Source organism: Geotrypetes seraphini, chromosome 5 (genome assembly GCF_902459505.1).
Source record: "Geotrypetes seraphini chromosome 5, aGeoSer1.1, whole genome shotgun sequence".
NCBI classification, from domain to species: Eukaryota; Metazoa; Chordata; class Amphibia; order Gymnophiona; family Dermophiidae; genus Geotrypetes; species Geotrypetes seraphini.
In genome coordinates, this window is record NC_047088.1 from 30,575,475 (window position 1) to 30,598,640 (window position 23,166).

Sequence of the window (23,166 nt, forward strand, 5' to 3'; positions counted from 1 at the left end):
GTAGGCATCCTCGATGAACCTCTCGAGCTCCCTGACTTGTTCCTCGATATTCCCCTCTCGCATGGGGTCTTCGGCTGTCTGGAAGGGGGCTTCGGAGATGTAGAGTCCCTCCAGCTCTTGGATCCTGATCTTCAGTCGGCTGACTTCGCTCTTCAAGCTCTCCAGTTCCTGGCATCGTCCGCATACATATGACTGCTGCCCGGAGGGGAGGTAGTCATACATGTGGCAGTCCGTGCAGTACACTGGGAAGCACATCCTTCGGGTTCCTTCCGCTTCCATAGTTGTCCGCTCTCTAGGAGTCCTGTTGCTCTTTGCTAGTGTGTTCACTCCTGTGCCTGGCTCTTGCTTACCTTCTTCGTCTTTCGCTTCCTTTTACTTATGCGCTTGTGCTATTTGCCCCTTGCTTACCCTCTGTGGCTGCCTTCTCCTTTAGCTCGTGTTCTCTCTTGGGTCCGCCTTTTCTTGTCCTGCTGAGCTTGTTACTGCTGTCTCTGTGTATGTGTGTGCGCTACCTTCTTAGCCTGCTTCTACCTTGTCTTTTGCCCTTGCTACTGTTCTTCAGTGCCTTCCTTGCCTGTCGTTCCTTTGATGTGTGGTCCTTCCTGGGCCTACTCCTTCCTTCTTTTCTGTGTTTGCTTCCCTTTTACTTGTGTGTGTGCGTGTATGTGTTTACTTCCTTACCTTGCTGTCTTCCTTTCTTGGAGTCCTTGGATGTAGTGACCTGGCCTGCCCTTCTTAAGGCCCTTCGCCGCGCGCCGAACGGCTGGGCGCCGTTGGCTCCCCTCCTCTTTAGGGGTGGTCCGGCCTCTGGCTCCGCTGGTGACGCGGTGCAGGTGGGCGGAGCTTACTCTCGCCGCTGCCCGCCCTCGCCGCCGCTACCTTCTGTTCCTCAGCCCTCCTTCCTCCCGGCTACCTCTCTCCGACCACAAGTCTCCACGCGGCTTGTGCTGCCTTCGCGCCGCAGCTCCCCTCCTCTTTAGGGGTGGTCCGGCCTGAGGAAGGCGTTTTCCTACATGCCGAAACAGGGATCCTTGTTGAGACCATCGTTTTAAATAAAGATTTTATTTTTTGGTGGAAAAGACACCTCCCTTGCTTTTTTTGTTTGACTGTCTGTACTCTAAGGTGAGGTGTTCTTCTGTCTTTTTCCTCACATTGTAGTATACCATGTGCAGATGCATGAGGGTTCAGAATATCTCTGGAAATTCTGCCGTGGAACCTTTGGTTATCACAAGAGGGTTCTATACTAGTTCCAACCTTACATACAAAGATTTCTTTCTCCCAGGGAAATCTGCTCTGCCTTCTCCCTGTAGGTTTTCCACTTTGGAACTCTTCCTGAAATTCACTGAGGATCTCCATATCCTTTCTTGGACCTCTCCACTTTCATCTCAAACATAGGGGTAACTAAAAAAATGGCTAAAACTATCAGCTGAAAGGGTGAACCCCATATGAATTGTTACACTTTTAATTGATGCAAAGATTTTGATCCAACAGATTTGACATGCTATGGGAATATGAGGCAAATACAGTTATAGGATATGCTTTACTGGTAAGCTTTTGAAAGATTTTGCAAGTAGAATATTCAATGCTTTGATTTCTTTCTCAATCTATCAAAACAAATTTGTTGAATGTGCCTCTTTTGTGTCCCCATCAGGTGATCCACTCAGCATAGCCTGCAAAGCATTCTTTGGTTTTAGTGGTGAATCTGGTCCTACGATCTACTGGATGAGAGGCGAGAGGTTTATAGAAGAGCTGGAAGGTCACATCAGAGAAGGTGAAATCAGGTATCAAGAAGAAGCATTCCTGTAATGTTACAGACCTTACAAAATCCTCTATATTGTCTGGGAGAGCAGCAATCAGTCTAGTTTTCAGGATATCCACGATGAATATGCATGAGACGTGTATACATTACATTGGTGTCTTCTATCCCGCCAATACCTTTCAATTCTAGGCGGTTTACAACAAGAATTGGCTTGGGCATTCCCAGGGAGATTACAAGTTTGATAGATATAGTATGCGTTGGGATCTGAGGAGGGTCAATAAGGTTTAGTTAGATCATTTGACATAGTTCTTGAATAGTACTGTATAGTTTTCAGTTCTTTCCTGAATGTTTTGTAGTTGCATATGCAGATCTATATCATCTATATCCATTGAGGATATCCTGAAAACCAGGTTGGCTGCAGAATGACTGCTTGGATAGACATACTTTAAATGTAAATACTATGAAATATTTATTTTCCTCTAACATCTCAGGTATTGCTATTCCAGCCTTATAGGCAATTTACTCGTATTTGTCACTATTACCTTCTGTAAGTCACTCACATCCAAATTTTATAAATCAGGGTCTCTCAAACTTTTTTAGCTCCGGCACATTAAATGGAGCAAATATTTTTCAAGGCACATTATAATTAAAATTATAAAATTGCAAAATTAACAAAAAAATTAAATTTGAGAGTTATTTATTTAAAATTCTTTAAGCTTTGTGTGGGTAACTGTAACAACGGTGAAACTAAAGTAGATAGAATAGAGTTACTAATCAATGCGGTGGATGTGCTTGTTTTTGAGTACAAATTAACTCAAAATATGTCTCGATAGTCAACAAGCAAACACTCATTTCATCATCCACAATCTGTAGTTGATCTTTTTTTTTTCAATTTAATTTCTGTCAGAGCTGAAAATCCAAGTTCAGAAAGAAGATCCAAACAGTAACGCAGCTCCTGATTGGTGAGGCCCGACTTTGGTATAGGAAGAGACGGTCAGAGCATACCGTGAGTGATTTCCTTCGCTTGCCGGCGCTCCGGCTGTCCTCTCCTAACCTCCACTTCGCGGTCAGAAAATACCGCGAATGACCGGGACTGTAAACCGTGGACCACAAATTTGCGGGGGAGCACTGTATTTCATTCAGAGTGATGATTTATGAAAGACATTACAATGTCAACACAATATGCGATACAACATTTTAATAGACAGCATAGGGCATAAGCAAAGATGGAACATATAGATAAATAAGACAGAGTGACACAAGTAAGAAAATAAGGGGATTAATTTAAGGAAAGTGGCACATGAGGTCAAAAAGGTGCTTGAAAAAGATAAGGGTAAGAGTGAATAAACATGTTCTGCTATAGAATGTGCAGGTGGTGTCAATCCTTGTGTGTGTGACTAGCAAGTTAGTTACTACTTCCATTAAAGACTAGTTGAAGAGCCAAGCTTTCATCAGCTTCTTGAAGTACATTTACATGTGCCATAGATATGGCATAATCGGGCAACATAAATGCCAACTCACAATAGTAATTTGTAATGGAGCCTGGGTACCTAGTGCCTAACTTTTAGCATATTTCATAGAATTGCCCCCATAACTGCAAAATCCCACGTTTGTACAAGGCCCTTTGCTAGGGTTCCCAGATTTCCAGAATAAAAAAAGGACCCCTGTTCTTTCCCACCCCATTCCGCCCCAACCCTGCCCCATTCCACCTCCAGCTCCGCCGTGTTCCACCTGCAGCCCTGCCCCCACACAGACCTCCCTGACCTCGGGACCGGGTCTGCACATGCATGGACATTGACACGATGATGTCACGTGCATACGCATATGCATATGATATCATCATGTTGATGTCCACGCATGTGCAGATATCCTCTAGACATCGCCCTGAGGTCAGGGACTTCCAAAACCCAGACAAACTGCCGGATTTTGGAAATCCCTCCGGGCACCCAGACTATCCTCTAAAAAGAGGTTTTCCTGGATGCTTGGTAACCAAACTCTTTGTTGAAATCTTGTTTGATAGACTCCCTTGGGATCCTCCTCCTCTTCTAATGCTTATTTCTCCTTGGTCTGGGCCTAGCCCTTTCCTACTGCCTTAGTCTTCCTTCTTCTTCTCTGTCTCGAATGAATGCACTCATTCCTCTAACACTCTCGAATGGACTGAGTGCTAGTATTATATAATGACACTTTGGCACCTATGTCTATTAATGAGGAGGAATCATGAGAACATAAGAACAGTTTTACTGGGTCATTCCAATGGTCCATCTAGCCCAGTATCCCGTCTTCACGGAAGCCAATCCAAGTCACAAGTACCTGGCAAAAATCCAAATACAGTAGTAGCAACATTCTAGAGCTGAGATTGTGATGTCATAATGTCTCATTCCACCAGCGCCTAAGAGCCATCTTCATCAGTGATGTCACAATGGCTTGATTGTCCTATACTTGGCTCACATAAGAACATAAGAATAGCCTTACTGGGTGAGACCAATGCTCCATCTAGCCCAGTATCCCATCTTCATAGAGGTCAATCCAAGTCACAAGTACCTGGCAAAAACCCATATAGTAGCAGCATTTCATGCCACTGATCCAGGGCAAGCAGTGGCTTCCCCCATGTCTGTCTCACTGAATCACTTATTATATGGCCACACCCTTGGTTGGGATTAGTTGTACCTTTTCTTTAAAATTTGCAGTGAATGAAAAGTCCCTGCAGACATTTGCATCTGCTTTTCCACTGGTTCTATTTTTTATGGAAAATAAGCCATGTACTGGTCTATATTCAGCTGGCAGTGGTAAGCTCACCATCACTAGCCATATTTGTCCCAGATATTCTATTCCACGCCACGTCTGGGCACTGTCACTAAATATCTGAGTAAGAGGAAATAACCAAAAACCACACAGGTATGGTCAGTATTCAGTGCCATTTCTGTATAGCTAAATCAAGCAAAATTAGAACTCCTATTTAAACGATCCTGATTAGCAATGCAAGTACTGGCTTTGAATTTTGTCAGGGCCCGTATAACTTCTGGAACCACCCAGACTTCACCCCTGGACTGTCCCAGCACTGCCCAGACAGTTCCATGGCAGGCAGAGGAGAGATTCAAAAGCATGGCTTAGTTAACTGCCACTGAATGTCCCCTTTCAGCCTGCTCTGTGCGGTTTAATTGGGCAAGAGCCTCTCCCGCCCAGTTAAATTCTTTCGAATATTAGGCCTATAGGAGTTAAAAAATGCACTAACAGGCTGTAAAACTGTGCCAGGAATTTAAAAAGCAAAAGATAAATTTCCTGACTATGAGAGTGTTTCTTATTAAAATATGAAATCCTTGCTGGAAATGAGAATATGAGTGGGACGGACTCATGGGCTCAAAGCACAGCCCTAGTAATGAGAGTCCCTTGCGTCCGATGTAACAGGAGAGCTGAACGGTTAATGTTGCAATGATGAATGATTTTACAGTTCAGATGTTCCACTCTGCAGGAGCCAACGAAGGTGGGAACATTGACTGAGGAGAGGTTCCAAAATTCCTAGCCAGCATTCACTAAACAGTCCAACAAACCATAAGCAAGAGGACTTATTCTACAGCGCTGTGGCAAAAATAAAGCAAGCAAAGTAGTTATGCTAGGGTGCCAATGGGTAGCTTTTTGGAGCAGTAGATTCTAATCCAGGGGTAGGAAATTCCGGTCCTCGAGAGCCACTGGCAGGCCAGGTTTTCAGGATATCCACAATAAACAGGCATGAGAGAGATGTGCATCTCAATGAGGCAGTGCATGCAAATCCATCTCGTGCATATTCATTGTGGATACCCTGAAAACCTGACCTGCCTGTGGCTCTCGAGGACCGGAATTGCCTACCCCTGCTCTAACCTAATCTAATCCATTACTTGTGTTCCGACAGCTCCCCCATTGGCAAAGAGGTATGGATTTTATAAACAGCGCCGTCGTTGGCGGCTGCCTAAGAAAGATCGCGTGTCAATCATGCATTTATGCGGCTTCATAAAAGGGGGGAGTAAGTTAGGCACCTATGTCTCTAGACGGCGTTTATAGAATCTGGCCTCTTGTACCCCAATAAAAAATATAGACAGTACCAGCCATAGTAACACACAAATTCTCACACACAAATCCATGATATCTGCTCAGAAGTGTATGCTTGTGTATTTTATAAAATGCATACGTACATTGCAACTCCGCCCCTGCTCCATCCAGACAATGCTCCTATGAACGCTCACACACAGTGCACATAGAAGCATGAATCATCTTGTCAACTTCTAACACCATATTCAGCTGTGCAGTTTCATGGGAGTCTTTTTCTGTGTTTAATATATGCTTTGCGCATATACTACCCCATATACTCAAAATAACAAGTGCACAGCACACGTGTAGCTTACTCAAAGACACTCGAGGAGTCAGTAACCAGTGCACTAGTTATCCTTTACTCCTCTTACTGACTTACAAGTGCATTCACTCTGTAGCCCCCAATATCTCTCTTCACTTATCTCCCCCTATGCTGCCCCCGTGAACTCTGTTTATCGGTTAAGTCCCTCTTATCTGTACCCTTCTCCTCCACTGCCAACTCCAGACTGTCCCTTCTTTTTTGCCGTATGCCTGGTCAGGCTGCCTGAATCAATACGTCGTGCTCCGTCTCTAGCGGTATTGAAATCCAAGCGAAAAGTCCACTTTTTTCGAAGCTGCTTTCAATTGTTAACTCCCGCTCGACCAGAATCTCCCCAACCCTGAGATGTCCTGGCTGTCTGACCAAATTAGATTGTAAGCTCTTCTGAGTAGAGAGTTGCGCGGGGACAGAAATCCCACCCATCCCCGCCCGTCCCCATCAGGATCCTCTCCGTCCTCACCCGTCCCCGTCAGAATCCTCTCCGTCCCCACCCGTCCCCGCAAGGAATTACCTCCATCCCCGCCCGTCCCCATAAAAACCAGCAATTACTTCTGACAGGATCATCAATTCCACAGTTTCTTTTGCTGTTTTCCTTGTGGAATATCTTTGGTGGAACCCTTTTTTTGTTTTCTGTTCAGGTAATTAACTTATAAACCCCCTCTTTTACTAAGGCTGATATGTCCATTATATTATATGGACGAACCCTTCTTCCAAAGCCTTCCATCCCCGTGGGAGTCCCGTTGGCTAGAGGGGGGTCCCCCTGGGAGTCCCGTGGGCCAGAGGGGGGTCCCCATGGGAGTCTCATGGGTTATGGGGGGATTCCCGCGGGACCCCCGAGGGACCCGCGGGATTCCCACGATCCCTGTTCCCGTGCAGACTTCTACTTCTGAGCAGGGACCGTCTATTGTATGTGAAATGCGCAGCGCTGCGTATGCCTTTCAGCGCTATAGAAATGATAAATGGTAGTAGTGGTTATCATCTCATGTTTTCCTGAGATTTACAACACTAAGCAAATAACATTTTCAAACCTCGCGGGGATAGTAGACTAGGGTGTTTCTTAGCTTTATCTTCAGGAAATGTATCTCATAAATGAAAATAGACCTCTCTTTTTCCCTGCAGTTATTACCCCATAAAAATGTCATGTAAATTGAACTAGTCCCTATTAAACGAGAAATATCAGTCCTTCAGCCTGAAGAGTTGTGAATTGCATCTGATTGTCAGAGGGCGCCATGAATTCCAAGACAATTGCTTTTCCACAGAAGAGAATAATTTTCAATTATAAATCTCACTTTACAAATCACCCTATCAGCGGCTAATGTTTTCCTCCTCAAGCAAACCCTGCCATAAAATCGTATACAGATCCCTTATAATTTCTGTACTGAAAAATGTATTTAATTTACCTCTGTTTATTTTCCCAAGAATCACTGAAGCTTTTCAGCAGTAAAATGGAAATCATTTAATTCACTTTGAAAATATAGAAAGCAATGAAAGACAGCACAGCAAGTTTAAATTCAGCTTTCCATCCATTAATATGTAGATGCTGAGATGCCCATGCATGGTAAACGGAATTGCTTCTATTGTTCTACATTACGGAATCCGTGGATTTCCAAAAGCCAATCGTGTATAATTTACTGTAATGGCTGTAAAATGAATCAGGAAAGCATTTAATTAGAAGTAACAGTCTCTGCCTTTGTTACTGTAACCCTGCCCTTGCCACCCTTGCTCCCCTCCCCCTCCCCCTCCCCCCAAGTTTCTCACAGGGGTTCATATTAATCTTTCCACTCGAAGGGCGGCATTGTCACTGTCATCTGCTTCAGTGGCGTGCAGTAAAAAGGGCCGAGGAGGAGAAGCAGAGCTCGTTCGTCTTCCCGATGTTGAGGCAAGGAGCGTGATTGTCACGTCCTGCGTGCCCCCTCTGCCACTGAGAGAACGGAATGAGGAATGAGGGTGCAAAATGTTATTGCAAGCGGATGAGTACAGGAGAAAAGAAAGAACACATTCCCCAAAATGCCAAAAATGACTAAAGACGCAGCTATTTGTTGATGCCTTTTTTTTTAACGTATTTTTGACAAAGTTGATGAACTAATCCTGATCTTTTACACACATTATGGTACCTCTTGAAGATTGATTTTAATGTTTATTTTATCTTATGTTTTTAGCTCTCCGTTTGTTTTCACTATGGGCTCCTTTTACTAAGCTGTGTTAGCGTTTTTAGCACACGCAGCATTTTAGCACGTGCTACGTGGCTAGAACTAACGCCAGCTCAATGCTGGCGTTAGCATCTAGAGCACGCGGCAATGTAGCGCATGCTATTCCGCGCATTCATGTAAAAGGAGCCCTATGTGTTCATCTCAAATATTGTGTGTGTAAACTTTGCAAACCATTTAGTTTTAAACGGTATATAAATTTTTTTTTTAAATAAATAATAAATAGTTGATAATGGCAGATGAAGATCCACATGGTCCATCCAGTCTGCTCAGCAAGATAAACTTCCAGTGTATAGCATATGCATCCTTGATCTTGAGCCGTCCTTGCCATTTTCAGGGTACAGACCATAGAAGACTGCCTGGCGTTGGCTTAACTTTTAACTACTGAAGTTGCTGTTGCAGCTCTTTCCAGTCCAACCATTTCTATCTAGCCACCACCAGGACACTAGCCTTAATTCCGAACTACTGGATTTGCCACTTAAGCTCAACTAAGTTGTTTTGATTTCCATTTCCTGTCCACCTAAGGAATCCTTTGTGTTTACCCATGCTTTCTTGAATTCCATTACTATTTTAATCTCCTCCTCCTCCTGTGGGAGGGCATTCCAGGCACCTATCAGCCACTCCGTGAACAAAGTACTTCTTAACGTTTCTCCTCGGCCAACTCCCCTGTAATCTCAGTTCCTGTCCTCTAGGTCTACTGCTTACCCATTTCTCCTCCCCCTCCTAAAATAAAGATGAAAATCATGTCCAAATCTTGAAGGACAAGAGACTAATAACATAGATCAGAGCTTCTCCAACTGGGTCAAGACCACAAATGGGGTCAGAAAACCTGCATTTCCGGTCATGAACTGGGTGGATGTTTCATTCATCTGCACCTCTCAGGGTCACACAGTTTTATTTGGCCATGATCATGGGGTCATATCCCCCCCCCCCAAAAAAAAAAATATTGATAAGCACTGATGCTTACTTTCCATCTCCCATAGGTTTGCTAAGAAGGCAGAGTAGTGAAGACACAGGGGGATTGCGAAAATCTGCAACGTGACATAATCAGGCTCGAGGAATGGGCATCAACATGGCAGATGAGGTTCAACGTGGATAAGTGTAAAGTGATGCATGTAGGTAACAAAAATCTCATGCACGAATACAGGATGTCCAGGGCAGTACTTGGAGAGACCTCCCAGGAAAGAGACTTGGGAGTTATGATCGACAAGTCAATGAAGCCATCTACGCAATGTGTGGCGGCGGCAAAAAGGGTGAACAAAATGCTAGGAATGATAAAGAAGGGGATCACGAACACATCGGAGAAGGTTATCATGCCGCTATACCGGGCCATGGTACGCACCCACCTGGAGTACTGCGGGCAGCACTGGTTGCCGTACATGAAGAAAGACATGGTACTACTTGAAAGAGTTCAGAGAAGAGTGACTAAGATGGTTAAGGGGCTGGAGGAGTTGCCATACAGTGAGAAATTAGAGAAACTGGGCCTTTTCTCCCTCGAACAGAGGAGATTGAGAGGGGACATGATCGAAACATTCAAGGTACTGAAGGGAATAGACATAGTAGATAAGGACAGGTTGCTCACCCTCGCCAAGGTAGGGAGAACAAGAGGGCACTCTCTAAAATTGAAAGGGAATAGATTCCATACGAACGTAAGGAAGTTCTTCTTCACCAATAGAGTGGTAGAAAACTGGAATGCTCTTGCGGAGACTGTCATAGGGGGATACAACCTCCAGGGATTCAAGACAAAGTTAGACAAGTTCCTGCTGAACCAGAACGTACTCAGGTAGGGCTAGTCTCAGTTAGGGCGCTAGTCTTTGACCAGAGGGCCGCCGCATGAGTTGACTGCAGGGCATGATGGACCACTGGTCTGACCCAGCAGCGGCAATTCTTATATTCTTATGTTATGCTAAACCATCCTCCACAAGCTTGATTGGGTCCCCCTCCCCCAACATCCTTGCAGTATGGTAGGGCTACTCTGTTCCAGTTCTCGAGGTCCGCAGGCAGACCAGTTCTTCAGAATATCCAGAATGAATATGCATGAGAGATATTTGCATACCAAGGAGGCAATGTATGCAGATCTCTCTCATGCATATTCATTGTGGAGATCCTGAAAAGCTGACCTCCCTTTGGACCTCAAGGATCGAAAATGAGTAGTCCTGCAGTAGGGAAATAAAAAGCTCTTCCTAGCAGGAGGCAGAACATGTCCTGAAACACCTAGCACAATTCCCAAATACTTCTTGTTAAGGTCTAGTGGGGAAATAAAGAGATGCAAATAGGAACATCCAAACATTGAAAAATGTTTTAAATTCTCGAAGATTTCAGTTGACCTTGGGCTACTTCATTCCCCTGAATCAAGCTACAAAACGACCTCTTCAGTTTGAACTTTGGGGGAGGATAGTTACTGCTTTTTAGCAGAGTGCTGAAGAAAATTTTGCATTTTTATTTTGTTTCAAGTTTAGTTTTTTTTCTTTCTTTTCATTTTTTCTTTCTAGCATTTTGCGTGCATTAGATTGAAAGAATTGATCTACCAGACTGCCAATAGCACACCTACATTTACTGCCTCATCTTGAGTTGGCTATTTATTTATTTATTTATATATATTTATTTTCCATTTATAACCCGCTTACAACTAAGCAGCATGCAATACGAATATACACGGTAAAAGAGAAACAAGAACAACACAAATTCAATTTGCAGCTTAACCTATCTTTTGCATAGATTCTTTCAGTCTTGAGACACTTCATCTGCCAATAGGAAGGCTATTGGCAGTCATTCCAGCTAGCACACAGTACCAACCCATCCGGTCGTCCCTCCATCCCACCCATGTCATACCCTTCTCCTGCCCACTCCTGCGTTAGGTTCTAACCTACTTCATATTGGAAGACTAATGGCCTTAGATACTTGCCCTTTCTAAGACTCGTGTTCAAGCTTTCAATAAAAGGAAGAATTGTTGAATCATGCTTTTTTACTAAGGAAAGTCGGCATCGGATCCAGAGAAGAAGATGTTGACCTCGAGGGTACAAAAACCTCCTCCACGTAATACTCAGATAAGGGATGAAACATCTACCACTTAGCAAATGGTACGAAAAGTATATTTCCTTTCCTCATTCTCACCCGTTCCTGCTGTTCATTGGAATTAGAGAGTTGCGCGGGGACAGAAATCCCACCCGTCCCCACCCGTCCCCGCCACAGTCCCACCCGTCCCCACCCGTCCCCGTGAGGACTCCCACCCGTCCCCACCCGTCCCCGTGAGGAATCCCTCCGTCCCCACCCGTCCCCGCGACGAATCCCCTCCGTCCTCGCCCGTCCCCGCGAGGAATCCCCTACGTCCCCGCGAGGAATCCCCTACATCCCCACCCGTCCCTATAAACTACAGAAATAGTTATTTCATTTAATTATGCTACTGAATTAAAGGCTCTGGTAGAAACCCATTTAAAAATAAGCAAAAAGACTTTATTAATTTGGAAATATTAATTGGGAATAATACATACTTTGTAAACGGGTTTCTACCAGAGCCTCTAATGTTTATAAATTTTTATCAACACAACTAATATACTACTTTATCCTTAAGCAAAAAAAAAAAAAAAAGAATTTTTTCCTACCTTTGTTGCCTGGTTTCTGCTTTCTTCATGTTCTCATTCAATTCCTTCCATCCACTGCCTCTCTTCTCTCTGTGTCTTCCATTTGCTCTGTTACTGTGCCTCTCCCTTTCTCCCCCCTCCCAAATTGGTCTGGCACCCATCTTTTTCCCTCCGCTCCCCCCATAGTCTGGCACCTCTGTCTTCTTCCCTGCCAGCGTCTTCTCCCCATTCCCTCTTCCCCATTTCCTTTCAGTGTCCTTCTCCCCCACCATCTTCCCCATGTCCTGTCAGGCAGCATCCTTCTCCCCCCTCTGCCTTCCCCATGTCCTTTCAGCATCCTTCTCCCCCCTCTGTCTTCCCCATGTCCTTTCAGCATCCTTCTCCCCCCTCTGTCTTCCCCATGTTCTTTCAGCATCCTTCTCCCCCCTCTGTTTTCCCCATGTCCTTTCAGCGGCCTTCTCCACCCCTGTTTTCCCCATGTCCTTTCAGTGGCATTCTCCACCCCTTTGTCTTCCCCAGTGCTTTCAGGGTCCTTCTCCTCCCCCCTCTGTCTTCCCCATGTGCTTTCAGCATCCTCCCCCCCCCTCCTCCCGCTTACCCCATGTCCTTTCAGCGTTCTTCTCCACCCCTTTGTCTTCCCCAGTACTTTCAGCGGCCTTCTCCCCCCTTAAGCGTCTTTTCTTCTCCACTCCACCTTTCCTCCCTCCCTTTGTGGCGCTTTCGCACCCGACCGACAACAGAACAGGCCCGGTCGGACAAATCTCCCTGTCCTGTAGCCGTGAATCTAAATTACCTTCTTACAGCAGCTGGAGTAGTGAAGCTGCTGTACGAGGTAATTTAGATTCGCGGCTACAGGGCAGGGAGATTTGTCGGCCGGGCCTGTTGTCGGTCGATCGGGGGACCTGACCGGCTGTGCACATTCTCCGGGGCGGACCGCCCCCTCCCCCCTCTTTCGTACGCCATTGCCTTCTTCCTACCTGCCCTGCCGCACACAGCCGACCGGAAGTCTTCCTGATGTCAGCGCTGACGTCAGAGGAAGGGAGGGCTTTGCTTAAGCCCTCCCTCCGACGTCAGCGCTGACATCGGGAAGACTTCCGTTCGGCTGTGTGCTGCGACAGGGCAGGTAAGGAGGAGGAGACTACCCTCGCGGCTAGAGTGCACTGCGATCCAACCCCGTAGGAACCCCTCGACCCTCGGAGGCGTCCCCACGGGATCCCCGCGACCCTAGGGGGCATCCCCACGGGATCCCCGCGACCCTAAGGGGCGTCCCCACGGGATCCCCGTGACCCAAAGGGGGAACCCGCGGGGTCCCGCGGGATTCCCGTCATCCCCGTTCCTGTGCAGCTCTCTAATTGGAATGCGTGTCCAAGTTTAATGAGGGAACCGGATTCTTGAGGTTTACTTTCAAACTTCGGTACTTTTGGGGTCAGATTCAGTAAATGGCACTGAAATGTACGCTCTGCAAAAAATCCACGCTAGGCACTGTTCTATAAAGCAGTACAGAACATAAAAATAGCCTTACTGGGTCAGACCAACGGTCCATCAAGCCCAGTAGCTGTTTTCACGGTGGCCAATCCAGGTCACTAATACCTGGCCAAAACCTAAAGAGTAGCAACATTCCAGCATCTCAAAGAATAGCAAGATTCCGGAACCCCAATGACAGCAACATTCCAGAGCTCAGATTGTGATGTCATAATGCCTCATTCCATAGTACTTCAGAGCGAACCTCATCAGTGATGTTACAATGATTTGATTGTCCTATACTTGGCTCACATAAGAACATAAGAATTGCCATACTGGGACAGAGCATAGGTCCATTAAGCCCAGTAGCCCATTCTCACAGTGGCCAATCCAGGTCACTAGTATCTGGCCAAAACCCAAGGTGTAGCAACATTTCTTTATCTCAGAGTAAGCAAGATTCCGGAACCCTAAAGAGTGCAACATTCCATGCAGAATCCCCAAAGAGTAGCAACATTCCATGCTACCGATACAGGGCAAGCAGTGGCTTCCCCCGTGTCTTTCTCAATAAGAGACTATGGATTGTGCATCGCAAACTGTGTACCACAGCACGCTAGTGTGCCAAGGCGAGATGCTGGGTGTACAGTGAGATGCCAGTGAGGAGGAGAGGTGCCGTTTCTGGCTTACTGCTTATAGGACATGCCTCTCATGGAAGTCAGCCAGTGCCTCTCCTGCATCACACCCTCACTGGCGTAGTAATAGGCTCAGGGCCCCATCTGCAGGGCCTCCGCATAAGTGTGGATGTCGACTTGATGATGTCACACATGCACGTGACATCATCACGTCAACATCCACGCTTTTCCAGAGGCCTTCCAGCCACAGCCCCAAGTTTGGTGTGCCGCGGCTTCAGACATTTTGCGAGACACTGCACTAAAGCGGGCTCCAGGCTGAGCTTCTTTTCTAGAATAGCATTGAGAATAGATTCCTGCATCCAACTTTGCACCATATGAAACCTGGGGTCAATCGTGGTGCTCAGGTTGGGCAAGGAACTGTAATATTCTATAGCAGTGTTCTTCAACCACTGGTCCATGGACCGGTGCCGGTCCACAGGGCCGGCATGTGCATCAGGCCCAAAACAGTGTTCTTCAACCACTGGTTTGCGGTGCGACTGATGCGGCGTTATCTTCAGGCCGGCTCCCTCTTCCTCACTGACTCAGTGCAGAAAGCCACGGGCAGCGGCTCCTACGCACGTCCTGCACCTGAACTGGAAGCCTTCTCTCTGATGTCGCAACATCAGAGGGAAGGCTTCCAGATGGCCCACAACTTAGCTCAGTGTTCTTCAACCGCCGGTCTGCGGACCGATGCCGGTCCACAAAATAATTATTTTATTTCTGCCGGTCCATAGGTATAAAAAGGTTGAAGAACACTGTTCTATAGCACTGCACCTAAATTTAACAGTGCAAGGTTTTCAGTACGAGTTTTATGCTAATGTGACACACAGATAGTTTACATGTTAGGTTTGCCATAGTTACAATGCAACATTTTACAATACCAGTTTTCTTTACGTGACACATACTGGTTCTGGTATCAATATATATTTCTATGTGGTCCACTGGTCAAGGGCAGGGTGAAGAGGTATGTTTTTATTGCTTTTCTAAAGCTGAGGAGTCCTTCAAGGGATCTGATCTGCGGGGACAGTCGATTCCAGTGGCTCGGTATGAAGTGGGAGTAGGACCGTCGGTTCACGGCTTGCACTTGAAGGGCACAACCAAGGACGTAGTTCATCGCAAGAGCGGAGGGACCAGTTCAGCATATGCAGAGGAAGCTTAGCCATCACGTAGCCCGGTGCCATGTTGTGTAAGGATTTGAACGCTAACATCAGACCCTTGAAGACACAATGTTTGAATACGGGCAGCCAGTAAGCTAACGCTAAAGCCTGGGAGACAAGGTCGCGGGCACTGAGGTTTTAGTCTTAGTAGGATAGTTCTAATATACCCCTTATAGTATGGCTAAATGCAAACACTAAGAAAATCTTATTAGAATATGGGAACAGATTAATCTCATATTGGAATCAACAATTCCATTGACATATGAGGTAGTCATATGTGGAACATTACTGCATATTAAGCCCCCCCCCCCAATAGACCGCTATAAATGTAGGCTTTTTATAATTATGACAGGGCTAGCCACACAAATGGTAACTAGCAATTGGATAAATTGCGATCGCCTTAATTTTCCTTTTTGGTGGGCGAGTTTATGTTTATGCTACAGATATGAGAAGATGAATGCTGATATATTGGGGCATAGCAATTTATTCAAACTGGTTTGGGGCCTGTTGACATCCTTTGTAACTTCATTATAGGTATCTTTTGTTTTTAATTTTTGTTTATTTCCATACACATCCAGGACAGGGTGGGGGGGGGGATATCTTGTTGGTTTATTCTTTGATTAAATGTATTGGATGGGAGGGGAGGGATATTTTTCTTCTGCATTATTATTGATTGAATATAAGTGCTTGTTTTGATTATTAATGTCTGTATAATTCCTGGCGCTTTATATTAGTTTTGAAAAATTAATAAAGATTAAAAAAAGAAAAGAAAATCATATTAGCTGTTAAAAAAACTTTATTTGTTCTTAATTATAAAGCACTAGCTGATGCCCTGGCGTTGCACGGGTATTTAATTATAGCAATAACACTGTAAATGGATTCAAATAAAGATACTTTATAGTGGTGAATGAAATTATTTTTTTACAGCTTTATAAAAAGTACAATATTCAAATTATAATGTGAAATATTTGACAAAATGAATACAATACAACTAACACAAAACTTGATTATAAACAACATTTTTAGTTTCACCTCCAGGAGCAAGAACATATAAATTCTTGGGTGAAGAGACCCCCAGAACATATCACCCCAGGTAGTGAGGGATCTGCATACCAAGTTTCGTTTAAATCGGTCAAGCCGTTTTTGAATTACTGTGAGAATGGCAGCTTTTTACATTTTTTCCATTGACATGAATGGGTGAAATCTGATGTTCTGTTTGTAGCACCGCCCACGTGTGCAGGTGGGCCGCGAGACCACCAGAACATATCACACCAGGTAGTTGGAATTACTGTGAGAATGGCAGCTTTTTACATTTTTTCCATTGACATGAATGGGTGAAATCTGATTTTCTGTTTGTAGCTCCGCCCACATGTGCAGGTGGGCTGCGAGACCCCCAGAACATATCACCCCAGGTAGTGAGGGATCTGCATACCAAGTTTCGTTCAAATCGGTCAAGCCGTTTTTGCGTGAACGCGGCACATGCACACACACATACATACATACACACATACATACCTCCGATTTTATATATATAGATTTTTAAAATATTGCTTTGATTTTGAAATAAAGAGTGCCATAAAGCATAATCTAATATAATAAAACGCTAGGCCGCGCATGCGCACTCCCATCGCGTGCGTCCATTTTCTGTGAGCTGTAGAGCCGCAGATAGGAGTGCGCATGCGCGCGAAGCTCTCTCTCTCCCTCCCCCCAAGGTGGATGTCGGCCGCGGCAGCTGTCGGCGGCCAGAGGCGGATGTCAGCTGCCCGAAGCTCGCTCTCTCTCTTCCTCCCCCCGCCCCCCGAGACGGATGTCGACCGCAGCAGCAGGCGGCTGTCGGCGGCTGCAGGCCGCGGCAGCCAAACCCGGAAAGCATTTCAACATAAGTAGGCCATGCAGTTCAGGAGGAAGGTATGGGGGGGAGGAAAATACTGCACAGGGAAGTGGGGTGGGAGGGGAATGGAGGGGCATAAAAGGGGTTGATGGACAGGGGAAGAGGTGCTGATGAACAGGTAGGGGGCAGAAAACTGAAGACAGGCCTACTGCTGGACAGGGGGAGCAGGAAGGAGGTGATGATGGACAGGGGGAGGTAAAACAAAGGGAGAAGGGCTTCTGCTGGATAAGGTGAGCAGTGATGGGGTGGTGGAGGACACAGGGGAGGTAAAAGGAAGGGAGAATGGACAGGGGGAGCAGGCAAGGGGTGGTAGTGGACAGCCAAGGAAAAAAAAAAAAAAAGACAGACAGAAATACAGAAAGCGGCTAAGGAGAGAGAGAAAAAAAAAAAAAAAAGACACACACACATATATTCTAGCACCCGTTAATGTAACGGGCTATAAGACTAGTATGCAATAATTACTGATGTATAAAGTAAGTAAATGGGGCATACAACACACGGTATCTGAAAAACTTGTTGAACTCAATCTAAGTAACACACTAAATTAGTTTAAAATGCCTGCTGCTGCGTGATGACTCCATGAAGGAAGACAAAGGCCAAGTGCCACTTCCTATTACTTGTTTGAAAGAAAAATGTCGCTTTTCAAAATTAGCATGCAAAAAAGGTCAGAGGATGGATAGACAAAAATGTCTGCTCTCACGAATGAAAACGTTAGCTTCAAAATGTTTGCTTTAATGATTGGGGAGATGCGATATCCTTTGAATGAAGAATATTTATAGACCTTTGAGAAGGAGAACAATACGTCTCTAGAGCTCCCAGGGCTAATGACTTAGAGGAAGAGATGAAGCCATTTTAAAATGTTTCCTCCTTCTTAATGTTTGTATATTGAGAAAGGGCAATCTTCAGTTCTATTTGCCCTGATAATTATCTAGCCAAGAGCCTGATTAAGAATTGCTCTCATAAGATGCAGCTGGAAGTGTACATAAGTTCCAGACGCGGGGGAAAGAGACATTTCCTGTGGAATATTTTGTTTTGTTCCTTTCAGCTTTTTACCTGATTTTCAGAACTACCGTATATACTCAAATATAAGTCGATCCGAATATAAGTTGAAATTCCCATTTCCACCCCGAAAAGGAGGAAAAATGATTGACTCAAATATAAGTAGGGCGGCTTAATAGTTAAGTGCCCTGCCCTGTCAGGCTGTGCACCCAGCTCCCTTCCCTCCATCCCCTCTTAGGCTCTGCACCCAGCCTCCTCCCTGCCAGGCACTGCATCCAGCCCCCTTCCTTCCCTCCCTCCCCTGTCAGGCTCTGCACCCAGCCGCCTTCCCTCCCTCCCTTGTCAGTTTCTGCTCCCAGCCCCTTTCCTTCTCTCCCTCTCTCCCTCCCCCCTCCCCTGTCAGACTCTGCACCCAGCCCCCTCCCTCCCAGGCTCTGCACCCTGACCCATCCATCGAACCTCCTCTGCCAATTGCTGGTGGTCCAGAGGTGCAGCGGGCAGGAGCAAGCTTTCGGCATTCCTGTCCCGCTGCTAACCCAGTCGGTTGGTGGCTGCCGGTGAGTTCTGGCTTTCTTCAGCTGCTGAGCAGGACCGAGCAGGAGCGCACTTTGGCACTGTTGCTTGGCGCTGAGCGGCTTTCTCACTGGCTCCCGCAAATTCATCTCACGTTCATTAAAAAAAATTTTTAAGGTACATCAGAATTTTTTTTTACCCACATTAATCAATGCAAGTTAATTGGTAGGTTGCCATGCTTTCAATCCATTTAGCAGGCCCTGATTCTATAAACAGCAAAACTGCATATACCACATGATAATCAAAGTTAGGCAAGATAGACAGTGAAGGTGATCTTAGGTGCTCAATTTCTTTATCATATCTATTTGGACTCGACACCTACGTTTTTCGGCCCTATGGCCTGCTTCAGGAGTCTGAACGACATTTTGATGAAAGAAATTGAAAAATATCAACTGATTATCACCTTTTGACAATGTCCTTAATATTGAAACTCTAAAGAAAAAAAGAGCATATGCTCTTGTAAACCAAGTATGTCTGCTGCTAAAAAAAACCAGACATATTTGTGGCTCCTTTTACGAAGGTACGCTAGCGTTTTTAGCGCACGCATGAGATTAGCACACGCTAGCCGAAAAAATTACCACCTGCTTAAAAGGAGGCGGTAGCGGCTAGCGTGCGTGGCATTTTAGCGTGTGCTAAGTGTGCGCTAAAACCACTAGCGTACCTTTATAAAAGGAGCCCTTGGTTTATAAGAGCATACATTCTTTTTTTTCTGTAGTGTTTCACTATTAAGGACATTGTCAAAAGATGATACCGTATTTTCACGCATATAACGCGCGCGTTATACATGATTTTACAAACCATGCATAACCATGCGTGAGCGCGTTTTACAACTTTTTTTTTACATAGTTCCCCCCCCCCCCGACGTCCGATTCACCCCGCAGGACCGCTCGCACCCCCACCCCGAAGGACAGCTCGCACGCACCCGCACCCCAACCCCGAAGGACCGCTCGCACCCCCACAGCCTCCCGACCCCCCCCCCCATCATGTAGAAGCTCCTACCGTTGTCCTGCTGCTTCCTCTTCCGGCGGTCCCGGCCCTTCTGTGAGCCCTGCGTCTGCGCTGCTTCCTCTTCCGGCGGTCCCGCCCTTTCTCTGACGTGCGGGTGCGAGTGCGTGTGAACGGTCCTTCGGGGTGAGGGTGCAAGCGGTCCTGCGGGGGGGCTGAATCGGACGTCGGAGGGGGGCATCAGGCTTTCAGGGTGGGGACAGGACTTCAAGGGGGAGAGGAGAGTCGGGGCGGGCGAAAGGAGAGTCGGGCGGCGACAGGAGAGTCGGGGCGGCATGCGCGGTATACGGGTGTGCGCGGTATATAAAAATTTATTTCCATAAATTACAGTTTCCTGCGTGTTATACCCGTGTGCGCGTTTTACATGGGTGCGCGGTATATGAGTGAAAATACGGTAATCAGTTGATATTTTGACGTTTTATTTGCTAAAACACCTAAATTGCCATTTTCGAACACATTTTTATTCGGTTTTCTATGCTGTTTGTCTGAAGTGCAGATTTTGGGGCATATTTTGGGTGGGATTAGGGCAGACTTAGGATTTGCACATTTTGCGCAGTGTTCGTTTTTCTGCAATAATGGAACATTGCAGAAAATGTCCAGAGCAAAACGTACATTTGAAGCTAAACCTGTTTCAATAACGGCTAAGGCCCAAATTCTGTAACCAGCGCCTATTTCGAAGGCGCCCAACTAGATATGCGCCTATCTAAATTGAATAACTAGCTCAATTAAGCTTTTTAGTCGGCACTAATTGAAGCGTAGGCGCCTATCAAAAAAAGCGTGATTCAGTAACAAGGCGCCTCTAAAAATTTAGGCGGCTTTCAAAAAAATAATCGCAATGCATGTTAGGCGTAGGCCTGGCTACGTGTTGGGCGCATGGTTACAGAATCGTTGCTCTTAAGCGTGCTTAAGCGCTCGCGTGGGCGCTTAAGTTTTAGTTGTGGCTAGAGCTGGCCTATTGATTGGGTGCTTCCAAAATGGGTGCCGCTCAGCGCGGTTCACTAAACAGCGCCCAATGGTGCTTGAATCGCGCTGAACGGTGCCTTATGTCAGCGCCTAACTTATGGGCGCTTCTTATAGAATTTGCCCTTAAGTGCCCAAAAGGTGACCAATCTGACCAGATGACCACTGTAAAGATGAAGGTATGGTGCCCCCTTACTCCCCCCATGGTTACTGACCCTCTCCCACCCCTAAAGATGTGGCAGAAGCAGTACATACCAGCCTGTAGGACAGCTTCAGATGCTGTGGTCAGCCCTATTAGAGCAGCAAGCAGGTCTCTGGAGTAGCCTGGTGGTCGGTGGTCGGTGCAGTGGACTGCGGAGAAGGGGACCCAGGTCCAAGTCCCAAGTAGTACACTTGTAGTGGAAAGTGTGAGTCCACCAAAACCTGCCAAAAACCTACTGTACTAACATATAAGTGATACCTACTCTTTATTTTATTTTTCTGCTAGATTTATGCTTATTTTTTTCTTTCTGCTTTTATTTTTTTTTCTTTTTATTTAGCCTTTTTTATTGTTTTATTGTTTTATCACCGTATATACTCGAATATAAGCCGAGATTTTGGGGCCAAAAAAATGGTAATACAGTAAAACCTTGGATTGCAAGTAACTTGGTTTATAAGTGTTTTGCAAGACAAGCAAAACATTTTATTTAAATTTTAACTTGATATACAAGCAAGGTCTTGCAATATGAATACATACAGTATATACACATCACAACTGAGCCGATGGTTCTTCTCTCTCTGATGTCACATCTGGGACCCACGCCTAGGAAGTGACGTCAGAGAAAGTACCAAAGCCGACACAAGTAGCAAGTTCGTGGCTGCTCGTGCTGAACATAAAAAGGTACAGGGCAGGGGTGTGTATGTGCAGTACGGGGTCAAGGAAGAGGGCAGGAGAGAACCTAAGAATTGCCACTGCTGGGTCAGACCAGTGGTCCATCGTGCCCAGCAGTCCACTACCGCGGTGGCCCTTAGGTCAAAGATCAGTGCCCTAACTGAGACTAGCCTTACCTGCGTACGTTCCGGTTCAGCAGGAACTTGTCCAACCTTGTCTCGATTCCCTAGAGGGTGTTTTCCCCTATGACAGACTCCAGAAGAGCGTTCCAGTTTTCCACCACTCTCTGGGTAAAAAAGAACTTCCTTACATTTGTATGGAATCTATCCCCTTTTAACTAGAGAGAGTGCCCTCTCGTTCTCTCTCCTTGGAGAGGGTGAACAACCTGTCCTTATCTACTAAGTCTATCCTCTTCATTATCTTGAATGTTTCGATCATGTCCCCTCTCAATCTCCTCTTTTCAAGGGAGAAGAGGCCCAGTTTCTCTAATCTCTCACTGTACGGCAACTCCTCCAGCCCCTTTACCATTTTAGTCGCTCTTCTCTGGACCCTTTTGAGTAGTACTGTGTCCTTCATGTACAGCGACCAGTGCTAGATGCGGTATTCCAGGTGAGTACATGGCCTGGTACAGCGGCATGATAACCTTCTCTGATCTGTTTATGATTCCCTTCTTAATCATTCCTAGCATTCTGTTTGCCCTTTTCGCAGCCGCTGCACATTGTGCGGACGGCTTCATTGACTTGTTGACCAGTACTCCTCATTACCGTCCTGGGCACCTTTCATTCCTGCTATGCCACTGATGATGAAAGCTCTACTTTTACTATGCCTTGATAACTAACCCCCTAGAAACTTGATTTTTTTTTTTTTAAAGGTCTATTTCACTCCAGTTGGCAGCCCACAGAATTAGCAGGTGAGGACTTTTGGTGCATGACATAACATGACAGGTTTATATGATAAGGCCAGAAACAAACCTAAATATGCCAAAAATAAAAATAAATACTAACAAGGCAAAAATTTGGCAAAATCTTCAAGTCGCTTTTCAAGGCCGACATGGCACTCAATCAAAAAATTACATAATAAAAGGTCAAATCCGTACGGGCCAAAAAGTTAAATAATGAATACAAAATACTTTTACAACCCCAGGCAGGAAACTCAGGTTAATAAACTAAATAAGTCCTGCCCCATACATTATTTAGTCCTGTGCAAAAAATGCATTCAAACTGTCAGTGAGGCAAAAAGACGGTTCAAAAACCCATCCCTTAGTGAAAAACAATTCAAAAATCAAAAAGCTGTCAAGTAGTTATCAAAATTACAAGTTTCCACAAAACAATAATGTTCAAATAATGTTGGTCAAAGAAAGACTTATCTGGAGCGCAGAGAATTCCTGTCACGGTTCAGAACGCAGAGGGTTCTTGTCACGGCTCGACAGAGCTCCGTTTCAAAAAACTTCCTCTGGAGCTGAGACACTGGAAATAAGTCTCACAAAAGAAGATTTATAGGAGTACACGCCTTTTCATTAACACAGCCAGCAAGGTAGAGCGAAACATTTAAAAAAATATTCTTTCAAAAGGCTCCAAACCTAGGATATCTTTTTTTTTTGTGCAGAAAAAAAATGAATTAACCCTATTGCTGACTTACAGGTCAATATTCAAA

General features: G+C 45.5%; 1 protein-coding gene across 2 annotated transcripts in view; it reads left to right on the forward strand.

Moving 5' to 3' along the window:
* The window catches only part of IL1RAPL2 (interleukin 1 receptor accessory protein like 2), a 1,030,535-nt gene that overhangs the window by 968,924 nt on the left and 38,445 nt on the right, over nucleotides 1-23,166 (forward strand). For both annotated transcript variants that reach the window (XM_033947208.1, XM_033947209.1), the window contains one exon: nucleotides 1,652-1,781. In XM_033947208.1, coding sequence (XP_033803099.1) covers nucleotides 1,652-1,781 — 130 coding nt within the window. The remainder of the gene's footprint in view (nucleotides 1-1,651; nucleotides 1,782-23,166) is intronic.